This window comes from Panthera tigris, chromosome X, assembly GCF_018350195.1.
Source record: "Panthera tigris isolate Pti1 chromosome X, P.tigris_Pti1_mat1.1, whole genome shotgun sequence".
Classification (NCBI taxonomy): Eukaryota; Metazoa; Chordata; class Mammalia; order Carnivora; family Felidae; genus Panthera; species Panthera tigris.
The window spans coordinates 84,103,608-84,118,816 of NC_056677.1; the positions used below are offsets into that span (position 1 = coordinate 84,103,608).

The following is a 15,209-nucleotide window of genomic DNA, read 5'->3' on the forward strand; positions in this document are numbered from 1 at the left end:
TATTTGTAAAAACTTCACAGCTCTGTCATTAGACTCCAGTTTGAAAAACACTGTGCTATTATTACAGTATGTGTAAAAAATATATATGTTTAGACCATTTTGCTAGCTTCTTATTAATAGCTTCTGGTGCTATTACCTGAGTACCTACATTATTTTTTTTAAGTTTATTTATTTTTGAGAGCGGGAGAGTGGGGGAGGGTCAGAGAGAGAGAGAGAGAGAGAGAGAGAGAGAGAGGGAGAATCCCAGCCAGGCTCCACACTGTCAGCACAGAGCTCAACTCAGGGCTCAAACTCAACATCCCTGAGGTTATGACCTGAGCTGAAATCAAGAGTTGGATGCTCAATGGACTGAGCCACCCAGTTGCCCCTTGAGTACCTACATTATTATGCAGCTCTTGACTCCTGTTTCATTTGGACAATTAAGTCTCTTATTTGTGAGGACTAAGCCATGGCCCATTCAGGCTCACTGGGAATGGTGCTTTGGAGACCACAAGTCAACCCATTATCACCCTCACATGCATGATTTTTAAATTAAATGAAAGAAGACAGGCACACTCAACAGGTAACTAAATAACTGAAGCAAGACAATATAAAATTTTAAAGGAGTGGTTCAGTTGTTTTCATTTTAAGTTGCATTGGTGGACATGGCACGAGAAAGACTGTTTGGGGCTTGTGTGTGACAACTACCTATTTCCCCCAACTTCTTTTCTCCTTTCCTTCTTTTTGGGTTCTTTCACCTTTCCTCTTTCTTCCACCTACTTTAGTTTTACTTTTCCCCCAGAGTTCAATGTAATGAGTTTTTCCATAAAGCTAAATATATTTAATGTTTTTTTTTATTAAGATATTATGCCTTTATCATTTTTATATGAAAATGTGCTTCCTTTTATAAAATAGAGTTTAGGGGCGCCTGGGTGGCTCAGTCGGTTGAGCGTCTGACTTCGGCTGGGGTCATGATCTCCCGGTTCATGAGTTCGTGAGCGTTGGGCTGTGTCTGAGCTAACAGCTCAGAGCCTGGAGACTGCTTCAGATTCTATGGCTCCCTCTCTCTCTGCCCCACCCCTGCTTGCTGTCTCTGTCTTTCAAAAATGAATAAACATAAAATAAAATAAAATAAAATAAAATAAAATAAAATAAAGAAAAAATGTCTTCATTTGGCAAAATAAGAAATTGGTAATCTTGTGTTTTCCTCTGAATATTAAAAAAAAATGTTAACATGTCCAAGATCAGCACCCACTTGTCTGGAAAACAGAGAAAAGAGACAGGGAGAAAGAATGGTATGCGATATCTAATAAGTTGACTTAAGTTGAACAAGTTAAGCGCCATAATATACTTTCTACTGGAGCAGGAATATGTAAGACTCATTTGGGAGTCAGGGAAGGCTTCACAGAGGAGGTAACATTTGAGCTGGGGCTTTAAGGATTAGCAGGGGAGAAAAGGCAGGGCATTCCAAGCAGAATGCATAATGCAAGCAAGAGCACAGAGCACAAAAGAGCACTACGTGTCCAGCAGCTCTGAGTAGCCTGGTGACTGTTGTGTAGAGTTCTCAGGGTTAGAAGATCAGGGGTGAGGCAGGGACTATTTTTTCCTTCTTGGCCCATTTTCCCTACAGCACATTGCACAGTGCTGGGCACACACTGCAGGGACTCAATATAAATACTTACTGAATTGGGACAGGGTGGTCAAGTACGCTGGGAACCAGGACATCTGGATTCTTTCTCACGCACTCTCAGTGTGACCTTGGCCAAGTCCCTTTTCTCAGGGCCACTGCTTGCTGCTTAGTAATCAGCCCTGAGTGAGAAAACGGAGGTGGTTGGCCTGAAGTGCCGGGCCTTTCCAGCGCCTGGAATCCCTGATTGCACGCGTCGAGGGCGGGGCGGGCGGAGGTTCAGTTCCTCCTCCGCTCCAGCAGGGGGCGCAGGAAGCGACTTCCCGCCGCCCTTCTCCTCCCGGCGGGCGCCAGACGGATTGCAGGAGTAGCGAGCTGCGAGCGCAGTGGGCGGGACGGACGGCGGTGGCTCTGTGCTGCGCTGCGCTTACTGGGCTGGGCCGGGCTTCGGCGGCGACGGAGACGGCTGCAGAGGCCGAGGCGCTGACCGGGTCGTCAGCGGCTGCTGTGGTCTCTAGCAGCCTCTTCGCGCGCCCAGCATTCCCCGGGCGGCGTCTGGCAGTGGCGCTCAGCCTGCTAGTGAGCTGCGGTGGGCACACCCTGGCGCGGCGGCGGCAGACAGGTTAGAGTGGGGGAAGGGGCAGGCGCGGGAGCCGCTTGGGGCTAGAGAGGGAGCCCGAAGCCAGGCAGTCTCCAGCCATGTCCGACGAGACGTCGGCCACCACTTCGTATGAGAAGTTTCTAACCCCCGAGGAACCCTTCCCCCTTCTGGGACCCCCTCGCGGGGTGGGCACCTGCCCGAGCGAGGAGCCAGGTTGCCTGGACATCAGCGACTTTGGCTGCCAGCTGTCCTCTTGTCATCGCACCGATCCGCTCCACCGCTTTCACACCAACAGGTACGAACTGCCGCTGAGGGCAGGGGCGAACTGCTCACACCCCTGCCTTAAGCTGGAGAACGCCAGGTCCCTCCCGTGCCTTGGAGGTCCACCTCGGGTCTGCGCTTCCTTTCGTCCCCTCCCCCACCTTCCTCCGACCAGCGCTCATTCCCTGGCTCCTTCCCTCTCCCCCTTCCTATGTTCACCCCTGCCCTCCGATTTTCCTTTCTGCTGGCATTTTACTTGCTCTCTTTTCCCATTCTTCTGACCACAGCGACTCCTCCCTTTCCCCTCTTGCCTCATCTGTACCCTGAGAATTCCAAATCCCCACCCACGATTTTAAGATGCATCCCTGTTTCCATCCACCTGAAAAAGTTTAACCCCTTCCATCTCCCATACACTCTAGAGTAGATTTCGGATGACTCAAAGTCAATCTATGGATCTTTTGAAAAATGGCACTTTTAAAACTAGAATCTTCCCTTTCCCGATTTTTAGCCTGTCTCACAGCCCAGTTCCCACCCCACCCCCCCATTTTTTTGGTGAAGCTCTAGAAAACCAGGCCGTTCTTTTTTTCCTGTCCTTATGAACTCTTTGCTTTACCACTTTAGGCCCTGCCAAAATGTATAAGCTTAGATCTGGAAGGTTCCTTCATGTAGCCTATTCCTTGGTTTGCTCCCCCAGTGGAGGGATGGAGCTATGCTTAGGATGGGCTTGCTTTTACAAATTTATTTAGAGGGTGCATTTCCTCATTTTATTGGAAGGAAGATTGTTCTGGAGAATTCCATCACACAGGCATTTAAGTATTATACCAAATGTGGGGATTTAAAGATGTTGTACACAGAGGTCCAACCTTTAATAAAGGTGGATATTGGGAGATACATACCAAAGCCTGGGAGGGTGTGTGGGGAACAAGGGAGGAGGAGAAGGGTTCAGCTATGGAAAATATTGGAGCTGACTTAAGTCTAGTTCTGATTTCTGATCCACAACATGAGCATGAACATCCTTCCACATTTTGATGTCTTTTTGCATACCCCATGCTTCTTAAATCAGTCTGCAGATTTACTGAGTACAAAGAGTGTATAAAACATGATTCTTACCTGAAAGAAATGTATAGTCTGGAAACGTGTTACATTTAAAGAGTATCATCAGTATAACACATTTGAAAAGGAAGTGGTAGTAAATTCGTTACGTCTTTTCCAAATCCTCATTACAAAACTGAGGAAACTGAGGCCCAGGAGGAACGACTGAGTTCAAGGTCATAAAACTGAGTTAGGCAAAGCCAAGATTATTTCTTTGAAGTCAGTGATGAAACTTGGAACAGAACTAATGGCTCAAATGTTATAAATGGTTGTTACAGTTCCTTAGACTAACTCACAGAAGCCTATTTAACCCAAGATGTGATTATAACATAAATGTAATCTGTTTATGAAATCAAGTGTCTTAGGATTGTTCGCACTGGAAAATGATATAAAAGAATACTTTTGCACATATTTGGTATTTAAGTTTTTGCAGCATTGGAGCAAGTCATATACACAGGAAGTGAAATGATTTCAGAATTGGTCTGCTCTGATGATGAGGGAAAGGGAGTGGAGAAAGAGGCTGAGGGTAAGCACTGCCAAAACGGGTGGGGTGATGAGGAGTGAAACCAGGAGAATAATACATTTCTTACAGCTTGTTCTGTTCTTTTGCCTCCTCCCCATTTTTGTTCTTGTGTTTTTCTATTCCTTTTCTTAGAGATGAAAGTGAGATCAAGGTTGTTTTCCAGAATGGGGCAGTTATGATAGAGGGGAGGTTATTGTTCAGCCCCAGTTTTTCTAAGTCAGACATTTTTCCTAGTTACTGCCTACTTTTCAGAAATCTCCATCTCATACCCTACTTTTCCGAAGGCTTGGAATGGCAGTACTGGTCTAATGTATTTTGCTCTGTACCCTTTCCAACAGAGATTAGGGCAAGCAGAATTAGCAATGTTTACATCCATGATGTTTCTGCCCTAGGCTACCTTTTAAATCTTTTCTCATTTTGGACTCTTCTGCCTTCCTACCCCTCCTCAAGATGGCATTTGAGAGGACCATATACTTCCAGTCAGTTCTTCTCAGAGAGAAGCAAACAGCTAAGTCATGTATGTAGGCAAAGTTTAGTTTACAGAATTCTTTTATTTTGAATTTGCATGTGTCACTTTTTTTCTTCACATCACCAGTTCAAGCAACAATTCAGAACAGATCTGAATAGTTGAGTACTGATGTTCTGCTTTGGGTTTAGTCATTATAAAACACATTGTATTGGAAATAAAAAGCTTGTCAGTTGGCAGATACTTGATTTACGTTTATTTTGCTTCTTCCTTGTTACCTGATGAGAAAACTGTGGAGATTGTTTGATATCGTTGATAGTATCTGATGATGACAGTTTTGTGCCTGCTCATTTACCTGACTCTGGGCTATATTTGCAATCTTTGTTAGCCAAGGGATTCAAGGCACTATTATTTATTATCCCTAAGTTTGAATGTTTATGTAGTGTTCATATTAGAGTCACCTGAGACTTCAAATGGCATGTCACTACTCTAGGTTCAGTGGAAAATTACATGAACAGAGCCACTTTCCTAAGAAATCACACTTTCCTAGGAGTATCTTTTAGGATTTTATGACCGAGTTGGGTTTGTCTGGAATTTTGCTTAGAATAAAATAAATGTTAAGAAACTTAATTATTTTTTTTTAGTTTAAATGTTAATACAGAATATATGTGGTGTTTATGACATTTTTCCTTGGTTTTGAGACAGGATTTTTCTGATGTAATTGTTGGCATTTGTCCATGGCACTCTCCACCATTATCAAAAAAGGATGTCATTTACCAAACTGAAAAAATTAAGATGATATTGGTTGGTCCTGGAATTAAATTGAAGGAGATTAATATGAACTACTCGATGTGTTATTCTCTTCATCTTTTAGTAGTACATCAGTACTTAGACATTGCACAATTGTGAAAAGCGTGTGGGAGGACGGTGCCCCACTTTTGTACACCCTATTGGCAGAACAGGAAGTGAACTATTGTATAAAGCAATTATTTGGTTATGTGATTAACCAGAAGAACCCCAACACTATTGTGTACCTTTTGTACTCCCCACAGTTTCTCTATCTCAATATAGAATTAACAGTTGCAAAACAGCTGTAAGTTGCAGGTGGGAGAACCACACTCCGTGAAGTAACAGATTATAGAGGCAGGAGGAATTTAGTTTGGGGACTTCTTGAGACAAGTTGAGAATGGGGATCAGGCTTGGGAGAAGTATCCAGGCTAGAAGTGTGGATTTGGGAGCATTCAGAACAGAAATTCCAGTAGCGTCTTAGGAGTAGAACTGTGGGTTACAAAGGTTGAAAGAAGAAGGAACTTTTCAATTAATTTAGCAGGGAAAGGAAAGAGAAGAGATATAATAATTTGAAAAAAAGGCGAAGGTTTCTTCATTGTTGTTGTTTGCTTTGTTTAGTTTTTCTTTTCCAAGAATAGAGCTTTTAGCTCTTTAGGAGCAGCCCACAGGAAAGGGAGAAATTGAAAATGCAAGAAAGTGTGGGATGACAAGAGATGGATGGGTTGAACTCAGAAGCCCAAATGGAATAATTAACCTTAGACCTGACATGGGACGTTTTTTGCTTCCGAGGCTGTGGAGAGGGTACCAAGACAGTTGAGATTGCTAGGAGGAGAGTTAGGAATTTGAGTGAGTAGAGTAGCTAGCGGGGTTGTATCACCTGCTCTTACTTGGGACCTTAATGGCTTGTGCTGCTCCAAAGGTGTAACAGAGGTCGGGAGTGGCTGTATGGGGTTTTTGGCGGATAAGCCTTGCAGATAAATGTTACTTGGCTTTACTTTTTTCTTTAAATTAAAATTTGGACAGCAAGCCTCGTTATTAATCAAACGCCATTGGGATTCTTTTCAACATTTTTCTTTTAAGATAGAAAGTCTCCTTTGTGAATAATTTTATGATTATAGCTAGGATCTTAGTATTAGGTAGCTTTCTCTTAGTGGAATAAGATGTAGGGGCTTTGCAGGTTTGAATAGTTCAGTGCTGACTGAGCACATGCACACAGTGGTCATTCATTACATATTTGAAATCACACTTAAATTTTTATTATAAAATCTCATTTTAGAAAATTGGCATATTCAAAGCTGTAGGGATCACCTATGATCCCTTTCAGTAAAGAAAACAACTATCAACATTTTGATGTTGTTACTTTTAATATTCTTTTTATGTTCATATGTAATTTTTAAAAATCAGGATCAGGTTATATAAAATTTGTGACCGGGTTTTTGCACTTACATTGTGAGTGTTTTCCTTTTTAAAAAATAGTCTGAAATATAAATTTATTGATTATAAAACACCATTATTTAGATATGTTATTTAATTATTCCCCATATTTGGGGACCATGTCTTTTCCCTTTATTGGCTATTATAAATGATACTGTTTGGACATGTTTGTACATACATTTTTTTCCAAATTTCTATTTGAGGAAGTGATAGATTCCTAGAGGGGCAATTACTGAGTCCAAAGGAATGAACTTCTTTGAAGCTCTTGATATATATACAGTACCAAATTGCTTTTTAGGAAGATTATGCCAATTTAACACTCCCACCAGCAGTGGATAAAAAAGTACTATCTAGTTTGTTTTTGTTCACATTGCCTTAAAGTAATAATAAAGATAATATTTGGAAATTAGAAGATAATAGAATTTTAAAAAAATCTCTAGTAGTAAAAATACTAATTTTCTGTTTTGTAAATGATTGGTTTCAAGTATGAACCCAGTTTTATTGCCACTGTTAATTACAAGAAAAAAGAGAAAAGGCTTCTAAGAATACCCAGAATCCTGTTAAATCTGTTATAAAGTCATGGACCTGGAAAATTGAGAAACATACTGATTTTGCCCTACGGTTAGAACACAAAACCAAGCAAATTCCTGACTGCCTTGTCAGTGATCCAAACATTAGATTATTAAATCTAGCATAGTTTTTTTAAAAAGGAAAGCCATTATTACTCATGGAAGGAAACACATTTCTACGGAATTTTTGCAAGCTCAAAAGGAATTCTCATTAAAAACAATTACCTAAAAGCTTTTCCTACCACATAACACAGTACGTGGCATATAGAAGATGCTAGCTAAATGTTTGTTGAGTGGGTGAATGAAGGTTTTAAAAAGTCACATGCAATTTGAAGACACAAAAGAAAAAATAATTTGCCCAGAATACAGTATAGGTACTGGTTTACTAGGTCTAGGACAAATCTTGTGATTGCCATTTTATAGCTTTTATATTGCCTCATAAACTATATTAACTTGGTTAATTCTGCTAGCTTTGTTGATTTTTTGAAAAATGAGGATACTGCCTGCCTAGGAGGCGTGTGATGAATCTATGTAATATTACAGGGTATTCTAAGATTGTTAGATGAATTAGATTTTTGCCTATTTATAAAAGCTTGATGACATCTGTGTTTATATTTACTGAAGTATAAGAGTTTAGAGAGTGTGTGTCTGTGTGTGTTTTGATGCTATAAAATTGTCAGATTGCCCAAATTTTGTAAATCAAGAACTTTGAAATTAAGATTAGTCATACAAAGTGGGGAGGTAAAAAATGAAAAACACAATTCAAGAAATAATGAATTTAATGAGGGATGAGAAACAATCTTATAATAAGTAAGTAACAGGCTTTTCTTCAGGAAGTAATTATTTCAGTATCTTGTTAGTATCGGATATACTAAATCATTATCTTAAGGATTAATTCCCTAGGCTACTGCCAAAGCAATGAAGATTACCTCCTTAATAGTATAAAGCTAGTGGAAATTTACAAAAGAAAACAGATTTGTAGATTTTGAGACAAAAAAAAAGTAACCCTGCAATAAATACCACAGACAAAATGTTAATGTTGCTAATGTATTAAGAACTCATAAAATCAATGAGGAAGACATTAACACATACAAAAACACTAGAGCAAAATAGCTAATAAATGTTTTAGAATTTGATCTTGCCAGTAATTAAAGAAATAAAAATTGATATAAAAATGTGTTTTTTTCTATCATATAGGTAAAAATTTTGAAAATTTCACTGCTGTTAAGTTTGTGGTGAAATGAGCACTTTTGGTATACTGCTTTGGGGATTGTAAATTGGTGCAGATTTTCAGAAAGGTCTTTGGCTAAGTATGATATGACCTTCAGAAGTGTTCATATTCTTTGACTCAGTACTTTCCTTTCAAGTAATCTATCTTTAGAGATTAAATATTTTGATAAATAGTTAAAACCAAAAAAGAGTTAACCCCCCAAATGGAAACAGCCTAAGTATTACTGAAGGAATAAGATTAAATAAATTATGATACTTTTTAATCAGTGGAATATTATATAGGCATTAAAATGTTTTCAAGATAGGGGAGCCTGGGTGGCTCAATCGTTTAAGCCTCCGACTTCGACTCAGGTCATGGTCTCATAGTTTGTGAGTTTAAACCCTACATTGGGCTCTGCACTGACAGCTCAGAGCCTGGAGCCTGTTTTGGGTTCTCTGTCTCCCTCTCTCTCTATTCATCCCTGCTCATGCTCTGCCTCTCAAAAATAAATAAACATTCAAAAAATAAAAAAAAAATGTTTTCAAGTTATATATACTAGTATCCTGCTTTCTATACTTAACATATATATGATTCTCTCTCTCTCTCTCTCCCTCTCTCTCTCTCTCTCTCTCTCTCTCTCTCTCTCGCCCTACCCCACTGACGTGCGTGTGCTCTCTCTCCCAAAATAAATTAATTAAAAAATAATAATAGCTACCATGTATTGAGCACTTTTTATGTCTGCTAAGTGTTCCATATGCATTCTTATATAATGTTCCTAATAACTGTTTCTTAAAGATGAGAACACAGACTTGAGGAGGGTATATTTTGCTTAAGATCAAGTAGTAGTAGTAGTAGTAGTAGTAGTAGTAGTAGTAGTAATCAAATGATAGAGCAAGAATTTGAACTCAGTCTGACTTCAAAGTGTATTCATAACTACTATGCTAGAAGTTTTGATTATAGATGAAGGTTTTACTGTATTCTTAATTTAAATACAATCTTTATTTAATATAAATACATATATTTATTTATTTTAGATAGAGCATGCAAGTGAGGGAGAGTGGCAGAGGAAGAGAGAGAATCTTAAGCAGACTCCAAGCTCAGTGTGGAGCTGATGTAGGGCTCGATCCTAGGACCCTGGGGTCATGACCTGAGCCGAAATCAAGAGTGGAACTCATAACCGACTGAGCCACCCAGGCTCCCCTAAATACAATTTTCTTTTAAAATGTTTTATTATAAAAATTTTCAAATACCAAAATTAAAGGGACTAGTGTAATGAACCTCATACCCAGCTTCAACAATTATTTGCATATGACAGTGTGCTTCATACCACTACTCATTCCTCAAACCCTTCTTATAATTTCGAGACAAATTCCAGATATATTTCATTCATAAATGTTTTAGTGTACATCCTTAAAAGAGAAGGGCTCTTTTGAAAATAATCACAATAACATTGTCATACCTAAAAATATACATACAGTCTTTTTTTAGGATGATTTCTTAATTTTTTTTTAAATTTTATTTTTTATGCTTTAAATTTACATCCAAATTAGCATATAGTGCAACAATGATTTCAGGAGTAGATTCCTTAGTGCCCCTTACCCATTTAGCCCATCCCTCCCACAACCCCTCCAGTAACCCTGTTTGTTCTCCATGTTTAAGAGTCTCTTATGTTTTGTCCCCTTCCTTGTTTTTATATTATTTTTGCTACCCTCCCCTTATGTTCATCTGTTCTGTGTCTTAAAGTCCTCATATGAGTTAAGTCATATGATTTTTGTCTTTCTCTGACTAATTTCACTTAAAATAATACCCTCCAGTTCCATCCATGTAGTTGCAAATGGCAAGATTTCATTCTTTTTGATTGCCAAGTAATGCTCCATTGTATATATACACCACATCTTCTTTATCCATTCATCCATCGATGGACATTTGGGCTCTTTTCAGTACAGTCATCATAAATGTCATAAATGTATCCTATTAATATCTTAAAATTGTGTGGATTTTGTAGTTCCTGTTGTAATTTCTTTTGTGTTGTGTTTTTAAGGTGGAACTTAACTTCTTGTGGAACAAGCGTTGCCAGCTCAGAATGTAGTGAGGAGCTATTTTCATCAGTTTCTGTTGGAGATCAAGATGACTGCTATTCCCTGTTAGATGATCAAGACTTCACTTCTTTTGATTTATTCCCCGAGGGAAGTGTCTGCAGTGATGTCTCTTCTTCTATTAGCACATACTGGGATTGGTCAGATAGCGAGTTTGAATGGCAGGTAGGTTTTGTTTTTCTTTGTATTACCATCATTATTCCATAAATAGAAGAATGAATTTCTATTTTGATATTTTCATCTCTGCCTCAAAGTAAATTTTCTTCAGTGTTTATCCAGTCCTGGACATTCTCTGACAACATTAAGAATTAGATGGAATATGTATCCTTTATTTTTGCTAATGTACCATTTAGGCATCTGATGCTGCAGATATCCTTATTTAGATTTTCATGTAATTTAATACTTGTATAATGTTCCCATTATTATATAAAATCAGTACTTTTCTATGCATGAATCCAAGCAAATGTATTCTTCCTGCTATAGTAAAAAGCCTTTGTGTCCTTATAGGCACAATATCTTTGCATCAGGGTTATGTTCTATATATCTCGGCTCTGAAACCATTATTATCATAAAAACAATTTTTGGCTCTGTTATCAGCAACACAATATAATTACTCATTTTGTATTCTCTTCATATGTAGAGATGTTTTTTGTCCTACAGTTTTTTTTTTCTTATGGCATATATACCATGTAAAATGGCTTTGTACAAATTGCTTGGAAATTCTGCCGTATAATGAGTGCAGTCTATCAGAAAATGTAAATCATGTTGTTGCCACATCCATTTTCTGATTGTAGAAAACAGTAACATTTGAAGAAGCTTTCCTTGCATATAGCAAATGTTATGTTCAACAGATACTTGAATGCCTACTATGTTTGAAAGCCATCCAAAACTTTGAAGTTGTGTTCTAAAAGAGGAATCAAATATTATTTTATTTTAAACATTTTCTTATTAAAATATGAAAACAGGCTGGCATGAAGTTAAAAATAAGTCTCCAAGTCCCACTCTGCTGTGGTTACCACTGTTAAGAGTTTGTGCAGATCCAAGTATGTTTGCACAGTGTTAAAAACACACAAATGGGATCATATGTTGGCCACTGTTTGGCCCTTTGCTTTTTTTCAACTAATATCTCATTCTTTTCGATACCTATATCATAATTTATTTAACCTGTTCCCTAATAATGGATATTTAGATTGGTTTCAGTTTTTTCTTGTTATAAAAATGCTACACTGAAAGTTAAATTTTTATTTTATTTTTTAAAGTTTATTTATTTTTGAGAGAGAGAACATAAGGACAAGTCGGGGAGGGGCAGAGAGAGAGATAGAGAGAGGGAGACAGAATCCCAAGCAGGCTCCATGCTGTCAGCGCAGAGCCCAACGTGGGGCCTGAACTCCCCAACCATGAGATCATGACCCAAGTGAAAGTCCCATGCTCAACTGACTGAACCACTCAGGTGCCCCTGTGGGTTATCTTTTTACTTGATGCTGTCCTTTGACACACAACATTTTTTAATTTTAAAAAATTTCAATTTATTTTTTCTTCAAATTCTGTGCTTATGATGTTATATTTAAAAAACCATTATTTAATCTAAGGTCATGCAGATTTTCACCTGTTTCCTTCTTAGAGTTTCAGTTTTTACATTTAGGTCTTTGATGTAAGATAGGGATCCAAATTCATTCTTTTGCATGTAGATATTCAGTTGTCCCAGCACCATTTGTTGAAAAGACTATATTCTTTTCTTATTGAATTGTCTTGGTACCCTTGTGGAAATGAATTGGTCATAGATGTGGGTTTAGTTCTGGACTGTCAGTTATATTCCATTAATATATATATGTCTATCCTTATGCCAGTGCCACAGTTTTAATTGCTCTAGCTTTGTAGTGAGGTTTGAAATCAGGAAGTATGAGTTCTCCTACTTTGTTCTTCTTTAGTAAGCCTGTTTTGGCTATTGGGGATCCCTTCTGCAATTCCGTATGAATTCTAGGATTAAGTGATCCATTTCTACAAAAAGGGCAGTTGGAGTTTTGATAAGGATTGTATCGAATCTGTTGTAGTTTTTAGTGTCTAAGCCTTGTACTTCTTTGGTTCAATTTATTCCTACATATTTTATTCCTTTGATACTGTTGTAAATGGAATTGTTTTCTTAATTTCATTTTTTTGTTGTTCATTGCTGGTGTATAGAAATAAAACTGTTTATATTGATTGTGTATCCTACCACTTTGCTGAACTAATTTTTTTAGCTTAAATGATTATTCTTCTCTGTGTGGATTCTTTAGAGTTTTTATGTTTAAGATCTTATTTATCATCTATAAATAGAGATAGTTTTTCTTCTTCATTTCCAATCTGGATAGCTTTTTTTTCTCTTGCCTAATTGCTCTGGCTAGATCACCAGTGCAGTGTTGAATAGAAGTGGCAAGAATAGGCATCCTTGTCTTTTCTGATCTTAAGAGAGAAGCTTTCAGTCTTTCACCACGGAGCATAATGGTAGCTGTAGGTTTTTCATATATGCTCTTTATCATATTGAGGAATTTCTCTTCTATTCCTAGTTTGTTGAGTGTTTTTATTTGAAAGAGTATTCAGATTTTGTCAAAATGCTTTTACTGCATTTATTGAGATGACCATGCAATTTCTTCCCTTCATTCTATTAGTAGGATGTACTACATTGATTTTTGTATGTTGACCCACCTTTGCATTCCTGGAAAAAATCCTAATTGGTCATGGTATATATTCCTTTTAATATGCTGCTGGATTTCATTTGTTAGTATTTTGTTTAGGATTTTTATGTCTGCATTCATAAGGGGTATGGGTCTGTAGTTTTTTTGTGATACCTTCGTGTTGCTTTGGCCTCATGGAATGAGTTAGGAAGTATTCTCTTCTAGATAAAATATTGTAATAAAATTTTTTCATTTAGCATATAAACTTTTTTATGATCTTCACTATAACTCTTTTAATGACTTTATAATATTCCTGGTGCTAGATATGCCAGAGTTTGTGAAACCATTCCCCTATTTATATCCATTTCAGAATTTTTTCTGTTTTAGATAGCACAGCAGTGAGCATCTTTGTGTCGGTACCTTTTTATTTTGTGCCTCAGTTTTAAGTGCACACTTTGTATTTAAAATCAAACTACTACTTGGCAATGAGAAAGAATAAAATCATGCCATTTGCAGCAACGTGGATGGAACTGGAGGGTATTATGCTAAGTGAAATAAGTCAGTCGGAGAAAGACAGATACATGTTTTCACTCATATGTGGATCTTGAGAAACTTAACAGAAGACCATGGGGGAAGGGAAGGGGAAAAAATAGTTACAAACAGAGAGGGAGGGGGCAAACCACAAGAGACTCTTAAATACAGAGGAGAAACTGAGGGCTGAGGGGGTGTGGGGGAGAGGGGAAAGTGGGTGATGGGCATTGAGGAGGGCACTTGTTGGGATGAGCACTGGGTGTTATATGGAAGCCAATTTGACAATAAATTATATTTTTAAAAATTAAATACATACATACATATCAGACTACAAGGATTCTTTAAAATATAGTCAGATGGAGTCCTGATAATTCTGAGAATTATTTTTTCTGATTATTTTATTTGAATTAAAGTTCTTACCATCCAGGGGCTCCTGGGTGGCTTGGTTGATTAAGTGTCCCACTTCAGATAATATCATGATCTCACGGTTCGTGGGTTTGAGCCCCGCCTCGGGCTCTGTGCTGACAGCTCAGAACCTGGAGCCTGCTTCAGACTCTGTCTCTGGCTCTCTCTGCCCCTCCCCTGCTTGTACTCTGTCTCTCTGTGTCTAAAATAAATAAACATTAAAAAAATAAAGTTCTTACCATCCATAATGTTGCAACACAGTAGTCGTTTTTTAATTTTAATTGCTGACTTCTTCATTCATTTCATGAGTAGAGTGGAAAACTATCCCCAGCCACTCACTGTTAATGTACATGACTGACTCTAACATTGGAGCAAAAATAAAGCTTGCCTTAGTAATGTGTTTTCCCACTTCTGAAACTGGAGTGCTGGTACTCTGTCACCATGGGTATTTGTTTTTAAGTACTATTCTGAAAGGCTTAAAATGCTCTCTCTGGCTGCCTGCCAGGGCATACAATGCACCAAACTCATAAGACATACTCAATAAATATCAGTTGAAATCTGTTAAAAAGAAAACTACAGGCCCAATATGGTGTCACTTAGGCCAAGTCTGGCAAACCAAGACTTAATACCTAACCTAACTGCAGTTTCAACGTCCTGGGAATGTAACCTTTAAGTAGTCAATATGGGATGTCTTGGTCAGTACTAGGAAATTTACTGATAGAATTCTTCCGCTCTCCTTAGGAGGACAGCAACCTTGCCAAACAATGCATTCCTTGTTAATAAATTCCTTTTTTTAAGGCCCTCTCTCTGCAGTTAAAAAACTTTTTGTTTGTTTAGCTTTGTGGATAATCTCTTTATTTGCTATATGAGATGCTGCCTGATTCATGAATGGGTTAATAAAGCCAATTAGATCTTCAGATTAAGAAAAAGTGCTCTTTGTGGGACCACGTAATGATTAGCAGTACATTATCCAAG

At 38.0% G+C, this 15,209-nt stretch overlaps 1 protein-coding gene across 1 annotated transcript in view; it reads left to right on the forward strand.

Annotated features, from left to right (window-relative positions):
- Positions 1-1,991: 1,991 nt before the first annotated feature.
- Positions 1,992-15,209, forward strand: part of FAM199X (family with sequence similarity 199, X-linked) — a 28,883-nt gene continuing 15,665 nt past the window's right edge. The window contains exons 1-2 of the mRNA XM_007086425.3: positions 1,992-2,502; positions 10,593-10,812. Coding sequence (XP_007086487.1) covers positions 2,306-2,502; positions 10,593-10,812 — 417 coding nt within the window. The 5' untranslated portion in view covers positions 1,992-2,305. The remainder of the gene's footprint in view (positions 2,503-10,592; positions 10,813-15,209) is intronic.